General features: G+C 37.8%; 2 protein-coding genes across 3 annotated transcripts; one reads left to right on the top strand and one right to left on the bottom strand.

Moving 5' to 3' along the window:
- The first annotated feature begins 1,040 nt into the window (after window positions 1–1,040).
- On the top strand, window positions 1,041–8,529 carry LOC116711460 (C-factor). The gene is made up of 6 exons (XM_032550784.1): window positions 1,041–1,260; window positions 3,245–3,296; window positions 5,399–5,586; window positions 6,605–6,760; window positions 6,942–7,052; window positions 7,652–8,529. The coding sequence occupies exons 1-6, from the start codon at window positions 1,120–1,122 to the stop codon at window positions 7,763–7,765; spliced, it is 762 nt and encodes a 253-aa protein (XP_032406675.1). The 5' UTR covers window positions 1,041–1,119; the 3' UTR covers window positions 7,766–8,529.
- Window positions 8,530–8,924: 395 nt separating this feature from the next.
- On the bottom strand, window positions 8,925–17,298 carry gal (galanin/GMAP prepropeptide). 2 transcript variants are annotated; one of them, XM_032550792.1, is made up of 7 exons: window positions 15,720–17,298; window positions 15,556–15,636; window positions 13,921–13,975; window positions 13,402–13,473; window positions 9,972–10,058; window positions 9,733–9,804; window positions 8,925–9,133 (listed from the first exon to the last, which is right to left on the bottom strand). In XM_032550792.1, the coding sequence occupies exons 2-7, from the start codon at window positions 15,634–15,636 to the stop codon at window positions 9,072–9,074; spliced, it is 429 nt and encodes a 142-aa protein (XP_032406683.1). In that variant the 5' UTR covers window positions 15,720–17,298; the 3' UTR covers window positions 8,925–9,071. The 2 variants fall into 2 exon arrangements, with proteins under 2 accessions (XP_032406683.1, XP_032406687.1); XM_032550796.1 differs by lacking the exon at window positions 13,402–13,473 and having other exon boundaries at window positions 15,720–17,287.
- Between the last annotated feature and the right edge of the window lie 327 nt (window positions 17,299–17,625).

The raw sequence follows: 17,625 nt of genomic DNA, 5'->3' as shown, positions 1-17,625 counted from the left end.
ATCTCTGGTGAGATGATTTGTTGATAAGTATGGGGAATGATCCATGATAAACTGCTATCACCCCAAGAACCTGCTCCAACAGGAATCATAGTAGAACAGGTTTCATGGACATTCTCTTTTTCAGAGCAGGGATCTTTCTGAGGAGGCTTGTCATCTTCAGTATAGACCTGTGTGGACTGCCCAGGATTCGGCTCAGTCAAAGCCTGGTTCATCATGCCCACGCAGAAACCTGTTTTGTCCTGAAATCAGAAGAATGATTCTTTAGCTGATTCTGGTTTCTGTCTTTTGTAAAGTGTACTTTTATCAGCTCATTTTAACAGTCTCCGTAGTGATATATAAAATCACATGACCTTTGGTGACGTGGATGAGTGTCAGAACTCTGGCTTTTTGAGTTGGGGTTTTGTTTTTCTGTGTTTTTTCTGTTTTTCTTAGTTCATCACTTATGTCTTAGTTCATTTTGTTTCACCTTTGTTGAGTGAATGAGATGTAGTAAGTAAAAATTATTTATATAGCACCTATCACAGATATTAAAAACACAAAGTGCTTCAAAGGCACAAACAAAACACAAGAATATAAAAACTGACCAAATGTAACAGCCTGGGTAAAAATAACAGTGTCTTTAGCTGCTTCGTAGAGACAGTGGAATTCATTCAGAGCCTCGGGGACACAACCTGAAAGACGAGTTTAAAGTGACTGTTGTTTCACCAACAACCTCTGATCAGATGATCCGAGGGGAACAATAAAGCTCCAATAAATGCTGAACGTCAGCATAGATATGTGGAACACATGTCAACATAGAGCTTGAAATGTATCTTACTAAAACTTCTACAAATGTTTTATGAAATGTAACTGAAATGTGTTTGCTTTAACATTTATTACAATCTCTTTTAAACTATGGTTTCTCATGTGCAGTAAACACGACGCAAAAGCAGTTATTGAAGAGCGAGTCTGCTACATGCGGCTGACCTCGTGTGAAATGTAGTCATTTCTCCCACAGTAGCTACCTCTCTCCAGGTGGTGGCAGTATAATGTGCGAACAAAGTTATAACATTATGTCAAAGAAGAAAATGTTGGATAACTGTTACAGAAGAACTATCAGAAGAACTTCACGAAGTAAACATGAGTCAGGGTGTGTGGAAGTCCGTGCTGATAACCGGTTCCAGCAGAGGGATAGGACTGCAGCTGGTTAAAGAGCTGGCTAACAGCAGCAACAGACCCGCTACCATCATAGCGACAGCCCGCAACCCTGCTGCTTCCACGGTAACGACCCGAGCTGCTCATTTAGTTTCGCTCTTTTATGTTGTCACTGATAACACTGACTGAATTCATAGTCTGGACCCAACGGCTCAAATACGGTCCGTAAGCCATAAAGTCTGGTTTTGACCGGTGCCCAAAGTCGGTTCTCTAGGTCCGGCATTCCTGCATGTTTTAGTTCTCTCCCTGGTTTAACGCACCTGGATCAAATGATGGCTCATTACAAGTAGAACATTGCCATGCTGAAAAGGTTGTTGGTACTACCAGGGAGAGAACTAAAACGTGCAGGATGCCGGACCTAGAGGACCGACTTTGGGCACCCCAGCTGTACACAAAGATCCTGTAACAAGCTGTGGCTCATTAAGTCATGCTTACCTTTTTTATTTCTTGAGCCAATCTTAAAGCAATGTCAGATAGTCTGATTTGAGAAAGATAAAAGAGTAAAATGCAGTTCTCAGTGTCACAAAGCTGATTCGTTTTTTGGTTCGTGTTATCACCATGGCAACTGATACTGGTACCCTAACTGACGGATGGAATGTGATAGCAAAAACACATCCGGGAACTTTGGCCAACACCACCTCCCACTTTGGTGGAATAATTGGGTTAGGTTGGTTTTAATTGCATGAATATGATGGCAGACAATTTGAATGTTAAAATTATGCTGTGTTTGTTGAGTGGCAATGTTTCTTTCAATAAAACATTGAAATAATTGGAAATAAAGTCTGTCACTTAAGTCTGCCTCCACTGGAGTGGACAAACAACCCCAGTAAGACGACCAAACCATATAATATGCGAAACCCTATTTTTAATAAATACCATATTTGTTATTTTTTCTTCAGTATGCACAGAACTTGGGAAAAGTGCAGTTTTCCAACATATTTTCCATACTACTGTTATGGATAAATGAGAATGCAAACACAGTGCTAGCTTGTTGCTGCTATTGCCATCAGCAGAAATGCATGTTCCTGGTAAGAAACATCCGATCAGAGCCAAGAGGAAGCTCTTAGCACTGTCAATCATGATTGTGTATGTGCTGCTCATTGGTGAAGAAACAATTTACCATTACAGGAAAACTGTTTATCTCCTGCCACATGTTTTTATCTGGTGCATAACAACAGATAAAACTGGTGTAGTTTCTGTTTACTGGGTGTTAAGTTTATATATTAGAATTTGGTGAAAAACAGCTAATTTCTCTTATGTCCTGATACATAAACTCCTACATTTGAATAACATAGTTTTTCTTTTTATCGTGACCTTATGTATAGCTATGTGAAAAGAGCTGGTTGTTAATGTAATTGTGGAAATACATTTTCTGTAGTTTACCCATGTGACTTACCAAGTGATAAGCTGTGCTACAGAAGTAAACAGTTTTTCCAAAGCGATGCTAACTTCTTGTCACTACAGTCTCGTCCATCTGACACAAGATTAGCTGCACATAAAATACCAACCATTACTCTGTATAAATAGGCTTTGTTTACATTAACTTTCCTCACAGCTTTATTGAACATTTCCTCAGGTGGTGGTAGTGAGACTTAAGTTCAAGATGTTGAACACTGTGTTTAGTGCCTTATCACTCTGATTACTTCAGTCCAAATATAACTGCTCTATATGTCAAAGCTTGTTGATCATGGTTGTTGTGTTGAAGAATTTGTACTGGCGTCAATTGCATTGTGTAGCAACAACACAGGTTGCTATGCAGGGCAGCCAGCTTTGTTACCTTCATAAAAAGTGGCAGATGATGCTGCAGATGTTAAAAAAATAGAGAGATTTCTTTTTCCTTCATATAAAAGCAGACTTTGTGCTTGCAGTTATAGAGTTTTACAAAGCACATATTCAGTGGTGTGAAAACGCTTTTACTTGTCAGGGCTAAATGTTCATCAAACAAATTTTATGTCATACAAAAATGACTGTGTTGTGAGTGTAACTTATTACCATACATGCAATATATACAGTACACATTAAATGCTAAACTTGACTTTCCTTTCCCTAGGCTCTGCAGGAGCTGTCAAAAACACACTCAGGACTTCATATTGTTACATTTGGTAAGTATGTCTGTACTTTGTCCATCCCTTATATTTCATCAGCAACATTAAAATCTCTGTCTTGGTAAAACCCACCAGTTGGAATAACATTTTTTTGTTTAATTGGAGATGGCTTAATGTTATCTTCAGGAACTTCATGAAGTCCTGTGTGCAGTGCTTATATGAATGTGGACAACAAAGTTTTAGTGTGAAAACACTAAGCAATAAATAAATAATATAATCCCAGTGCCCAACACCACATGAACCCACATTACATTTATGATTGTGGGTTAAAGTTGCTTGAATGGACCAGATTGAGGGGTGTGCTTTAAATACTGAGGCTAATTGGTATGTATAATGGACACATGCTATAATAACATTATCTAAAACTTACTAACTGGTGAAAAATGACTATAAATAATTTGCTCATTTGGCAACTAATTAATTCTACATCAGTCAAACGTCAGTCTCTGGAGAACTGATTCTTTTGTATGGGTTTGACATATGGGGATCAATAAATGACAGTGAAAGCCGATAGTTTAAAGGGGCCTCATGGATCTGTAGCTTTCAAAGTTGGCTCTAGGAACATAATTTAAAAATTGCAGTGCAGAAAAAATTTCAGATGTATAAAATCATGCGCACACATCTGGCTATGCACTGTTCCTTCATAAAACTGAATTTGCGTGAAATAGAGAGTAGCTGCAGGTGCCACATGGACTGTCCTGTTCCCGCCCATAAATACATATGTAAAGTATTATAAATATCCAAAGACTCTTACCACACATCTAAATAACCATAACAATAGTTCTGCTTTCCAACTACTAATGATTAAAAATACATATATTTTAAAATATGAAATAAATTAAAATTTAAAGAGTAAAATTATCAGACTCATTGAGCAATCAAAGTGAAAATGCTTCTTCGAGTCGAGATTTCAGTCAGAACTTAAAAAATAGGCAGAGAGCCAGAGAGTTCTCTGCAGTAAGTGTGGAAATAAACATGCTGTTGAAAGCTACTCCACAGTAAGGAATTGTGTGTTGAATCAGACCAGCATGCCACTTTTTGTTAGGCAGTTGCACAAGGACATTGTGTACACACCTTGTCCTCCTTAAGGTTCATCAAACCTGACCTGTTTGGAGTTAATCTGCTGATCCGACTCCGTTTTCTTTTTCAGTCAGAATGAAAGTGCCCTCAGATGACATGCATTTGATGCTCGTTGGTGCCCAAACCAATGCACATTTACATCTACATGAGACAAAAACAGGGAAAACATTCTGTTCACTTTGTAATCATTTCTTGAGAGTTTCTCAAGAAATGTGGTGTGTGTTATATGATTGTATGTGGCTAAATGGGATCAGTTTTGTGATTTAGTTTTAAATAATAAAATATTAAAATGGTGAAAAAATATTGGTTCCAATGCACACTGAATATATAACACTGAATGGAGTGACATTTCAGTGTATTAAGGTAAGTTTTGGATTTTGTAGTTTGTAATTGACAATACGTTTGCTTGACTGCCACATATTTTCAGGTAAAAAGTTTGTGTATTTACACAACCTTTCATGTAACATACATTTTTTAACATACTCATTTGTGCATCAAACAATGTGCCGCAACAGTTTTTGAGTTATGCACGCTGTATACCTGAGGCCCCAGGACACCCAGGGTGAACCCAACACATGGGACTCAATAGCAACAGCAGTGATGACAATTTGATATTTTTCAGCTTTCTTGTTTCACAGAGCTTGCACGTTTGTGTGTACAAGCTCAATATTTCACAAGCACAAATTTTGTAGGAGGAGCGCAAGTGATTGTCACCTCATCACTCACATTTTATAGGAATTTAATGGAGAAGGAGCGATGTTGCCTGCTGTGTGTCAAACCCTTTAGTGGCCAAACAGTCAGTCATGGATGAATATTTAATCACATTAAAGATTAAATTGTATTGGTGCTGGGTGGCCACCCATGTGTAAACACTATAGTCCTTGACATGGTTGTCCTTCTGCAGGCTCCTCTCTCTAACCTCGTTTCCTGTCAAATGACGGTTCAATACAGGCTTCTAGTGTCAAAAACATTTTTACAAAAGATTGTAAATTGCACATTCATGTTTCCGTTCATTCCAGATGTGAGCAGTGAGCAGAGCATAAGTTCAGCCTCTGAACAGGTTCAGTCTATTGTGGGAAATTCAGGACTCAACTGCTTGATTAATAATGCTGCCATTGGATTCTCCACTAACATCAGCACTGTAACCCCAGAGGCAATGATGACGATGTTCCAGGTCAACACTGTTGCACCACTCTTTGTAACAAAGGTATGGAAGATCCAGATGCTATGTTCTTCATAGGATTGGTGTTACAGTATGTATGTTATGTATTTGAATGCAATAAAATGCATGGATTTCATTAAAAAAAAAAAACATTTCTTATGTGCAGTTTTTTTATATCACATTTAACTTTTAGGGAAATATTTTGTGCCACTACAGTTTGTCCTCTTATTTCAGACGTTGAGACTCGTTTTTACCTTCTATAACACCTTCAGGTCTAAAGTTGGCAAATAAAATGTGCAGATGTTCCACTTTGTATGAAATCAACAAATACATAAGTTCTACATTATATTTTGCCCACTGACTTTATAATTAACTTTATAATGAGAACTGGAGAATTTGGTGGGTCAGCTCAACATTAAAATGTATGCTTAACAAGACTAGATTGTCTGACAGAGAAAAGTGTCACAAAAAGGCATAACGACCTGAGAAAAGCCATATGAGGACAACATTAACAGTCTGAAAGCTGATTTACTCCTCTGCCAGACCATAATGTTCATGTATGCCTTAAAAGCAATCCAACTCGTCTTATTCTGACCTGTTATCCACTGTTACTCTCTGTTTATTTTGTGTGATAGTGTGGACTTAATTGCAATATGTGTTTTGTAAATGAGTCAACCTTTTGCTCACCAAGTAAGTGTGTTTTAACGGGACAAAAAAACCTTTCATGGAGGGACTATGAGGTGACATTTTCTTATTTCACTGTAAGTGAGACGAGCAAAATACGAGCTGTGTTTGTATTCTGTTCAACTCAAGCTTCATCCTAGTGAGAGCTGGACTCTGCCAGGGTTTTTCCTTGCCACTGAACCTGTTTGTGATGTTCATGTACAAATTATATAATTGTGGAAAAGACAGTGTGTGGTCTGGGCACCTCAGGTACTTATCTTTTAATTTTACAGATGATGTTGTTCTGTCAGCATGTTTTGGCCTTTCTGGTGTTCTGGAGCACTGACACTGATTATGTTTTGCAACCTGTTCTTCTTGCTGTTTTGTTGGTTTTGATCAGGCCTTCATGCCTCTGCTGGAGACTGCTGCTGCCAGGTCAGGTGGGATGGGGATCCACAGAGCAGCTGTCATCAACATGTCCTCTGTCCTTGGTTCCATCACACTGAACTGTGGGGATGCCGCCAAATTCAGGAGCTATGCCTATCGTACCTCTAAGGTCAGAACATGCACAAGAAATAGTTACAAAATTCAGATGGTAAATTTGGTTTATATGAGGAAGTAATACCCATAACTACTTATATTAGGTGCCACTGTGAAATGATGCAGTAAAACTGTTTTATATGTTTTTGTGAGTCACAACAACAGACTAAAAGAATATTTTTGTTTATTTTCCACAGGCAGCCCTAAACATGGTGACAAGGTGTCTAGCTGCTGATTTGGAGTCCAGTGGAATTCTCTGCATGTCTCTTCACCCTGGCTGGGTGAGGACGGACATGGGAGGACCTCATGTAAGCACTCTTTAGATTAAAATCAATCTCTCCGGGCTTCTTTCAACAATACTTAAAAAAGGATCACAGGAACATCCTATATGGTGTTGTACTGATAAACTTTGGGATCCAGCAAAATATGAGTGAATCAACATTGAAATATGGTTAGGCAGAAATATTGAATCCATGTTGAAGTCTGACATTGAAATTATACAAAAATTAGTCTGTGACTTATATACTGAATCATTGTTGGGGTTTCAACCATAGCTGATACTATATCAATGTTGATTCAACCATCATCTAACCCAGGGGTGGGCACTCCTGGTCCTCGAGGGCCGGTGTCCTGCAACTTTTAGATGCATCTCTACTTCAACACACCTGAGTCAAATAATGAGGTCGTTAGCAGGACTCTGGAGAACTTGACTGCACGTAGGAGGTGATTCAGCTGTTGGATTCAGGTGTGTTGGACCAGGGAGACATCTAAGAGTTGCAGGACACCGGCCCTCGAGGACCAGGATTGCCCACCCCTGATCTAACCCAATATAAATTTGGGTCTATATCTGAGAAATTTGTGTATATCAGAGGAAATCATCCACTGACGATCTATTTCTGTGTTACAGGCTGACTTAACAGTAGAGCAGAGTGTTTCTGGAATCCTATCTGTCCTCTTCAGCCTTAGCGAGCGGGACCACGGAGAATTCCTTGACTACCATGGACAGAAGCTACAGTGGTAAAGCGTATTTGCTGCACAGAGTATTTCACTGGCAGAGCAAACTCATTCCTGAAAAATAGTTGATGCATTGAACATGGCATGAAGCTGGGAGCATACCAATCACACCACTGGCGTCTCTGCGCATTAGCACACCACCGTGGCTGCATCTCTCTTCTCAACTTTTGTTCACTGATTGGCCTGGTTGAAACTCACTATGAGAAATTGAGGTCAATGGGAGAAATTCCAGACGAAGCATTGAATGGAGATGAGAATTGAGCAGAATTGAAGGAAGGCAATAGCCAAGCTAATTAAATGGTAATATAGTCTGCCATACACACTTGCTGCTCTCTTGGACAGTTTTTTTAAACCACTTCAACCAATATTGTTTACCATTAAATTATGTACTAATCACTTATTTTGGACCAATATCTAAGTCACTAAGGCGATAAATAGGAGGGAAATGCAAACATCTCAAAAAGAACAAACGTCATTTGAAAGAATATTTTGCCCATCACTGCTATAGCAAAATCAGTTTCTTTCTTCTTTGAATTCTGATTTAAAGAAAAAAACATTTCTTGACATTATTGACATCTAGTGGTACAATAGTGGTATTACAGTTTTTGAATGCTTAACGTGACGCATCATGAACATGCCGTCATGCCCCTGGCACATACACTCCATCACAAAATGTGTCAAGTAGTTTCAGTTTTCTTTTCTTCTTTTAAATTATTTTCTTTCTGAATTCACTGTTTATGAGTTGTATGAATAAAAAAAAATAAGAGGGCAGATGTCTGTGTGGTTTAATAAATGTTAACAGATTAACAAAACTTTTTACTTGTATTAAGTTTTTTCATTTTTATCAAATAACGTTCCAGTATGTAAAATTTGGTTGTATTTACATGTTAACACTGCTCACCAGGTGTGCGCTGCCTTACCTGAGGACAAAGAAGGCAAAACTCAACCACTCACTACTTTTTGCTGTTTAAAATAAGAGCTGTGTCATTTTTAGAATTAATTGTTGTTTCAAATGGTAAAGACAAGGATATAAAATAAGGCATATCATGAATCTATTTTAATTTGCTAATTTCACTGTATTCTTGCAGTCCTGTGACAGAATGGTAAATATACATAACAATATTTAATATTTGCACCCATCTGCAGCCGACAAACACAGAGTGAGCTTCAGTAGATAAAAGATTTATTTACACAGGAACAGAAATAACCAAGATGTATAGTTGGGGAATACAAGTTTGCCCATGGAGTTAAGATAATTGGACATTTAGAGAACTGGGAGGTCAAACATCTGAAACACTGTTGGAGGAGAGATGTTAGGGATTGGCCAGTTCATCTGATGACACAGGAGAAGACAGGCTGTCCAGGGCTCCCATCTCTGAAATCACACACAAGACAAACATGAACAGCATTCAGAAAAACGTGTCCTGCTTCCTCTAGAGCCACAAGTTAATCATCACCTTAGAGATGTCTCGACAGGGCGTGTAACAGTAAGAACCCTAACCCTCTTGAATAGATTTGATATGTGGAAAAATATTTACTGAATTTAATGAATGCCCCCAAATGGTGAGATAATTATTTGTTTGAATTAATCAGATAATTACAGAAGCGTTTTCATGGCCAGAGTTTGGGAATACATTGAGGAGCAGTATCTTGTTATAACAAGGAAGTTTCTCATTTCAATGAGATATAAAAATACGCACCTCTGACAGATTACGACTTGCATAAAGGGGCTCGCCGCCATCCTTCTCACTCTGTTTCTTTTAGGCAACATCTAAAAATCCCAAGAGATTTTGCTGTTTTACTGTTATGATCTTTTTGTTATTTTGACAAGATTTGCATTCTTTTATAAGAAAGTTTTCCTGTTCAAATAAGACACCTCTCCTGAATTTATTTCCAAGCTCTGGCAGTTAAACACTCTCATATTATTTCATATTTCAAAATTGTGCCATCAGTTTCACTTTAACTCAAAAATACCTTTAAGTTTGAGGTACGACAGGAAATCGATGACAGTATGGATGATGTCTTCATCTCCTATTCGCAAGGAACCTACAGAGGCACAGCAGCAAAATGCATGAACCTTAGAGTTGACTTTTTTTTTTCTTCTTACAAATGATCAAATGCAGGTTTTCTGATTACCAGGTTTTTCTTCAAGCAACTTTCAGCCACATCTACTCCAGAATATAACATAAAATCTGTGTGAGAGAGTGACAGACCTGTTCTGAAGTCTTCGTCCTGGCCCATGTCTCTCTTGCCAGCCAGACCCGCCTTGTCTCCTAGTGTCCTGTGTCCATCTATTCCGTCTGGACAGTGAGGAGTGACCACAGTCAAATGTAATCATATAAGCAGTGAAGCGGTCAAATTAGTTTTTTAACCAGTGCAGCGTTAATTCTAATAATACATTACATTTGTTTTCTACAACTTAATGGAAGAATGATTTCCAAGCTAGCTCAGCTAAAAATGTCATTTGACAATTAAAAGTTTAACTATTTTGAGGATAAACAGTATTTTCTAAACACCCCACTGTTTCAGAGGCATCATGCAGACACACATACATACATACATGCTCTCTACAGAAGAGTTCAAGGATAGTATTAACAGTTGGATAACTAAGCACTACATTTGGTTTGTTAATGTTTTCTTCAGTTTTAGAACTTGTACAGACCAGCTGCAGGGCTTGGCTCATGGAATTGCAATGAAGCTGAGAACAGAAAGGTACATTCAAAATATGACTTAATGCAAACACACAAAATGTCCTAGAACAATTAAAAAATAAAAACAGAACTAAAGAGTTGTAAAACAACAAACCAAAAAAAACCAAAAAAACAATCAAAATGAATAGAAATGATTTGCACTTCCAAATTAAGTCATCAGTTAGTAGATCTAAAAACACTTTTAATGCATTCAGAGCTGGCCCATGGCATAAATTAACTAAGCATCTCCATGGCCCCATAAATGTAAACATTTTAACACAGACCACAGATACAGAAATTTTAACATTCGTTTATTGAGAATGTCAGTGCTGTTAAATTAAATGCTTCCAAATAAATTAAAAAATTTTACATTTTTTAACATTGACTTTGTAAAAGTTCAAAGAGTTGTCTTCATAGTTAAGATTGAGAGTACTTCAGCCACAATCTGAAGTGTCCTCCAAAGAAACATGACTCCTCTCAGGGCGTTGATATAAATGCAGGTGAAGCTTCTCTAAAAGAAAACCTGCCAAATCGTCCAGTTTGAGTGAGAAGTGGTGCGCCAGCCGCACCGGAGTAAACTTGAGAGATGCAGCTGCGGTGATGCGCTTGGCGGTAAGATGCCAGCTGATCGTTATGCTCCCAGCTTCATGCCATGTTCAATACACTATATATAAACCCCTTTTCTCAGGAATGAGTCTGCTCTGCCGGTTCAATGCTCAGCGCAGCAAAGACGCTTCCAGTTCGGGGTTACTAAGTAAACCCAGGTTTATAATACACTGGAGGGAAACCCTGTATGTCTAACAGCAAGTAGAAATTTACAAATGGTTGTGCTTAAAAAAAAAAGAAAAAGAAAACATTTTTAAAAATATATATATTTTGTCCTTATATTGGAACCAATTGAAACAATCCCAGTGAATCTGTTTGCCTGAGACAGATCACACTTAGAGACAGTTGATGTATCATGCTGTGGTCATAATAGAAGCCAGTGATACCAGTGTCTGCCATCCAGACCCGGGTAACTCTTAGTTCCAACATGTGGAACCAGTCACTGCACACCCACATAACAACGTGGAAATGACTTCAGTAACTTCGCCATGAAGTATTGATGGCCATAATGTACAGCGACCACAAACCTCCTGCAGAGTCAATGACTGAAATCCAAACTTCATGTTCCCTTCACATCAGCTCAAGAGCAGGGCAGACAGATCTTCATGGAATGGGTTGCCATGTCTGAGCTGCTGCGTCCAAGCCTTAAATCACCAAAAGCCGAGTAAAGCAAAGCGATGTAAGGTGATGCAGTGGTGTAAAACTAGCCAACGATGGACATTAAAGAAGTGGAGATACGTTCTCAACTGTGATGAAACACACCTCTGTCTGTCAAGCCAATGGACAAGTCTGGGTTTGGCAGTTACCAGGACAACAGAACTTACTCTGACTGCGTAGAGTCCAGTATAAAGTTTGATCCAAAGAGATGGTGATATGAGACAGTTTTTCAGCAGATGGTCTCAGCCCCTTAGTTTCAGTGAGGAGAGCCCCCAGTGCTTCTCCATGCCAAACATTTTGGACAACTAGATGCAACTAGCTAGCTGTGTGATGTAATATGACTGAGCACCAGTCATATTACATTTTGGATAAATCTTAGTGGAGACTGAGCCGGATTAGTCCAAAAACAGACAGACAGCAGAAATACCTTTTTTATAGAATGGTGCCATAAATAAAGTCATAAAGCTTCTGGAAGTGGAACTCCTCCCACGATAGTCTGAGTTGTTAAAGTTGCAAAAGGTGGGTAGAAATCATATGAAACCAGATGGATTAAGAATAAGATTTAACTCAAGTTAATCTGATTGTAGTTAGATGAGTGAATACTTTTGGCAGGACAGTGTACCATTTCCTGGTCAATATGTGGGTCAAGTTACATCCAAATCAGGTCATTTTTTATAGATGCTTAAATTCATGTTTAAATTTGTTTTGTCTGTGGATGAATTTACTTAGTTTAACTAAAATATACATATATTGTTTTATTTGCTATGTGGGTTAATAAAAATATGCAAGAAGCCACAATGAGAAAAGGTTTGCGTTAGGACACAGATTGCTGTTTGGTATCTTAAAATGTCAGTTACTACAAAAAATACTGATAGACATAAATGTAAAAAAGAAAAACAAAACAACAAGAAACAAGCATAAAGTCAGGTATGTATTTATGGTTACAGAGATTTTATGTCTGGGTATAGAATATTTTGCAGAATTTTGCAAGAAAATATACAGCCCAGATATAAGAACAATCAGAAGACAATGGTGTCATGATTTTTGTGTTTTGGCTTTTGCTGGGAGTCAGATGATTTATTACTATTATTATTTCCGTGGGAATGGTGGTATTGCACTTCCATTCTTCCTGTTTATAAATGATGTATTTTTATTTAATCCAGGTCTTTTTTTAAGATTCTTCAATTTCCATTTTCTCCAGTATCTTTCAGGATGTTTCCAACATCACTCATCTGGGTTTTACTCAGTCTTGCTGTAAGCAACATGAGCCCCACCTGGACAAACCTGAATTGATATCAATGGAAAATAATGACTGCCATTCAAATTTACCTCCTTTGTCCTTTCCAAAATTATGTAGTTATTACTTAATTGTTGCTTTTTTCAAATATGATTCCACTTGTTATAACAGTCTAGAAGAACATATATTCAGACTATTTATGAGATTTACAGGAGGTTTTACAGATTTTTTTTTTTTGTGATTCAATCTTATTCATGATGCACTCAATTCCTTCTGTTTAACGCATCGGCAAAAATTCACCATTGGGATGGAGAAGAATGGCGGCATGAGAGAACAGCATGAGGGTGTGTCCTCTGACGGACAACAGAAGCAGCTAAAAAGAAAAGATGTTAATAAAGAGCAATTCCTGGCCTGATGCCAAGGCCCTGCAGCGGCCGTATGTTTCTATCTTACATTGAGTGACCAGCTCGTCTCTGCCTCTGGCACTGGGGGAATCCTTTATCTGAATTAGGTGATCAATACGACCTGAAACACAGGATGAGGCAGGAGCAACCTTTACCTGGGCTCCACACACACACACACCCCCACCCGCCCACGCACACATACATACACCCGCAAGTGCACACGCAAGCGGGGACACACTGCTCAGGGTACAGGCTTTATGTTCTCAACTAACTGGACCTTATTAAGAACACACACATACATCTGGGACACCCATTGTTAACTTAATGTGTCCTCTGAAGCTAATGAAGTCATCTTCAAATTACACTACATTAGCTGATACACAGAGAAGACGGACACAGACAAAGAAACACATCAACACAAAGATGAGCTCCATCAGCTCTTTTGTGCACTTTGTTAAATGAGCAACATTTTCAGGGAGAACAAAGAATAGCGGATGGGTGTGAGCTGGTGGGGGTGCGCATGTGTGTGTGTGTGTGTGTCTCATGGGGTGTGTGCAGTCTTACTTACGAGGACCTAACAGGTAGCCAGCACTGTTCAGAGTCCAGCCACGCTTCTCTTTCGCCTGCAGGTTCCAAAGACACAGCAGAACAAACTCATTCATACGTTTTCCTGTCGTTTTAGTTCTCTAACAATAAAAGATGACATGATGCTGATTTGAACTCTAGACCCCAGATATCAGAAGGAATGGAATACTTCCAAATGTAAAACAACAATATGGATATTAATATCTATTGTATGAAATATACCCTAATTGTTATTAGGGTTGTGACATCCCTGTTAAGAATAAGAAGAGAAAATATATTTAGTTGGGTTTTTTCTTATAATATACTGTACGTAAGCTAAACATGTTTTTTTTGTTACACCTGGGTCTGCATAATATGGCTGAAAAACACATCACTGTATGAGCATTTCAGATCTGTGGATATTGGTAACTATTGATTGTATTTTTATTTTAAATATCTGTATTACTACCAGACTGGTGGAGTAACCTTTTCTGTTTGATACACAGTTTTCACTCTTTCCCAGTGTTTATTTTAAAGTAGTTAAGAAGCACGGGGGTGAAAAATTCAACTGCTGCTGCGCAACCTGCAGGTTTCAACCACAGTCTGAGGGAGTCAGCTGATGCCATTCACCTTGCTTAGCTATATGTTGAATATTGAATATTCTATCAAACATATTATTATTTATTGTCCAGTCAACTACTATTATGCTAAATGTCACCTTTGCTAAGTGAGTCCTAAATTTTCCCAGCTGTCTTTTAGCATTGCTGCATTTCACAGTTTTATCTTCATTTGTAAGTTCTGGACATTTGTTTCTTTCATGGCTTTTAAGGAATCTAGATACCAGTTTGAAACATTTTACAATGTATTAAATATTACATTGAAAAACTTTTTTTTTTTCTTTTCTGTGTTAAGACACAGATGAGAAGAAAATTAGACCTGATTTATTTTCTTTTAATGTTTAAAATAATGCAAAATAAATAACCGCCTAACACCCTCCAAATATCAATTTATGCAAAGTTGAATATTTACCTCATAATTCACATAATATCAATCATTTAAACATGAAACTATGAGGTTACAGAGCAACAGCTTTGATTCAATTCAGGGTTTTACTAACAGAAGCCTTAACCGTCTTGCAATGTTTGTCAAAAGCTGAGTTGGATTGGTTGTCTTGGATGTCACATGAACAAATACATTTTTTAAATGGCTGGAAAAAGAAGACGTTATTATGCAGCCATTTGTAAATTTAGGATAGGTAAATGATTAAATCTGTCCAAATTAGTCAACTTCACCTTCTGCTAATACAATGAAATTAACAAAATTATCAGTGGTTTAGCCATGTATTTAAATACACAAATCTACTTCTAAATTCATTGATGTCTGTATGAAAAGAAAAAGTTAAAACTAAATAATTTGTTGTGAGAATATCAAAGGACAAAAAAAGAAAAAAAAAACAGAGAGCATCCATTAGAGGTTTTAACAAACAGAGGTGAGCTTTGATATGTTTATGTTCAAACATTTAATCCAGATTTGATTTGGTTTAAAATGTTTAGACTTTGAACTAAAGCTAAACAGAAGCTGGTAATGTGAAGCTATTGTGCCAAATGGACAAAGTTGCGTTAACTGCGCAGAAACTTACCGCGATAACCAGACCGATGGTCTCAGAGAGGGTTGCGCAAAAGATGAGCGTCACGCAAAAAACGCCGAAGCACCTCTGCATCTGAGTCAGAAACAGAATAAAGGCTGAATAAAAGCTCCGTTTCATCAGAAACAGTGTTGGCCAAAAAAAAAAAGTGCTCCTACCTTTCTTTGATCGGTCTGTCCGTCAGGTGGCGCTGTCCGAGCTGAAGTTTGCCGCTGAGTCTCTGATCTGCTTGGGATGAAGTGAGGACTCTGGCCTCCTTTTATTAGCCTCAGCAGCCTGATCCTGCCGCCGCCTGCTGCCGTCAGCAGCCCCTCCTGCTCCTGCTCACAGGATGGGGAGGTTAGGCAGAATTCAATGGTGCCATCATTAGATTTTTCCTTGTCGCCCTCGGAGACCTGAGATTGAATTTTACGGAGAAAACACGCCTGTCTTATATTTTTTCCTTCTAATCTGATCAAGAGTTCATTTCTTGAGTTCCCTCCATCACTGAGAGTCCTATTGGTCGATAAAGCATCTTCTTGTCAATGATCATAACCAAGGCGTTTTATAACGTATACGTTTTTATTTATTTTAGTTATGAAGCATTTAGTTCTGAAACAACGGTCCCGCTGTCTGTTTAAACAGGAAGTGGTCCTTAGAAACCCCACCTGAGATTCATTAATAAGAATGCTAACCTATATGATTCAAACACACTTTTTACATTGAGTAAACCTGGAGACATCAAGATTTGGAGTGTTAAATAATATTACAGTTGTATTTATCATGTATTTATTGTCAATGGATAAAATATTTTGTAATTTAAATATTTAACGATGAAGACTTATGATTTATTAGAATCTGCCCTTCTCTGATGAAGACAAGAGGACAGAAAAAAGTGAAAAATGATCAAAATTCTTAGTGCTGTTAAAGAAAAATATCATATGTAAGAAAAGAGCTTAAAAAACAAAAAGAATATATTTGTAGGATATAACTTCTTCCCACCACAAACTTGCCAGTTTTGACTTTACAAGGGAGAATAAAACATGGAACAATAAAAGATAAGAAAGTTTTATTCTCTGTTGAGAATGCAGTTCATCACTCCGTATGACTTCTTTTAGGAGGCCCTTCCTGCCTCTAAATCCTCCAACTGAACTCACTGAGAATGTTTGGGACGAATGTCAGGAGAGATTTACAATAATGGAGATCGTTTTCAGACAACAGATTCCCTTTGTGATGCCATCTTCACCACATGGAGCAACTTTTCAATCAGCCAGCTGGAAATATTTTTAGCTCACTTTTAATTCTGTGTTATAGTCTTAAAATTTTGATCAGTTGAAGAACAGCCTGTAAAAGTTTTATCTAAATATGCAATGCTGTAGGACTTTGTTTCAGCAAGAAACACCTAAAGGTCCAAAGGCCCTTTAGTCCTCTGAGCTGTGTGGGACTTGGAGTCTATGACATGAAAGCTTGGTGCTTTGGAAAAAATCTATTTTGTGTACATACAGTAAGGAGTGAGTTGTAACATGGTGTTACAACTCTCCCTATATGTATTAAAACATGCAAAAATGATCTTACTTTTCATTTTATTTATTAAAAAAAATATGACAATAGTCAAGAAAGATCCATTGACCGTTATCTATAACTTGTCATTCACAACGGTGTCATTTCCTCATCAAATGTTTTGGCATCAAATTGCCAAAATCACTCCAATATTTAAAGCTGGAGACTTTGCAAATTCTAAAATTCTGAAAAACTGTTGGGAAAGACTCAGTAACAATAAGAATAGAATAGAATTCAACTTTATTGTCATTGCACTGTCACAAGTACAAGCAACGAGATATGTAAACAACATATCATCAGACTGTCGGTATAGCGTTAGAGATTACTGTTCCACATCAAAGGCACATAACTGACAAGATTATAAACATGGACAACAACAACTTTGTCACTGATTTCGTTTTATATTTGATTATGTTTGTTGTTTTTATGGAGAATAGGCATAGACAGCTAAACATCAGTGGCATAAATGACAGACTGTACACTATCTCTGTACTCTGTACAAGATGCAGAGGAGTACATTATCAT

This window comes from Xiphophorus hellerii, chromosome 2 (assembly GCF_003331165.1).
Source record: "Xiphophorus hellerii strain 12219 chromosome 2, Xiphophorus_hellerii-4.1, whole genome shotgun sequence".
Taxonomy (NCBI): Eukaryota; Metazoa; Chordata; class Actinopteri; order Cyprinodontiformes; family Poeciliidae; genus Xiphophorus; species Xiphophorus hellerii.
The sequence above is the reverse complement of the archived record's forward strand: the minus strand, read 5'-3'. Positions and strand labels throughout refer to the sequence as shown.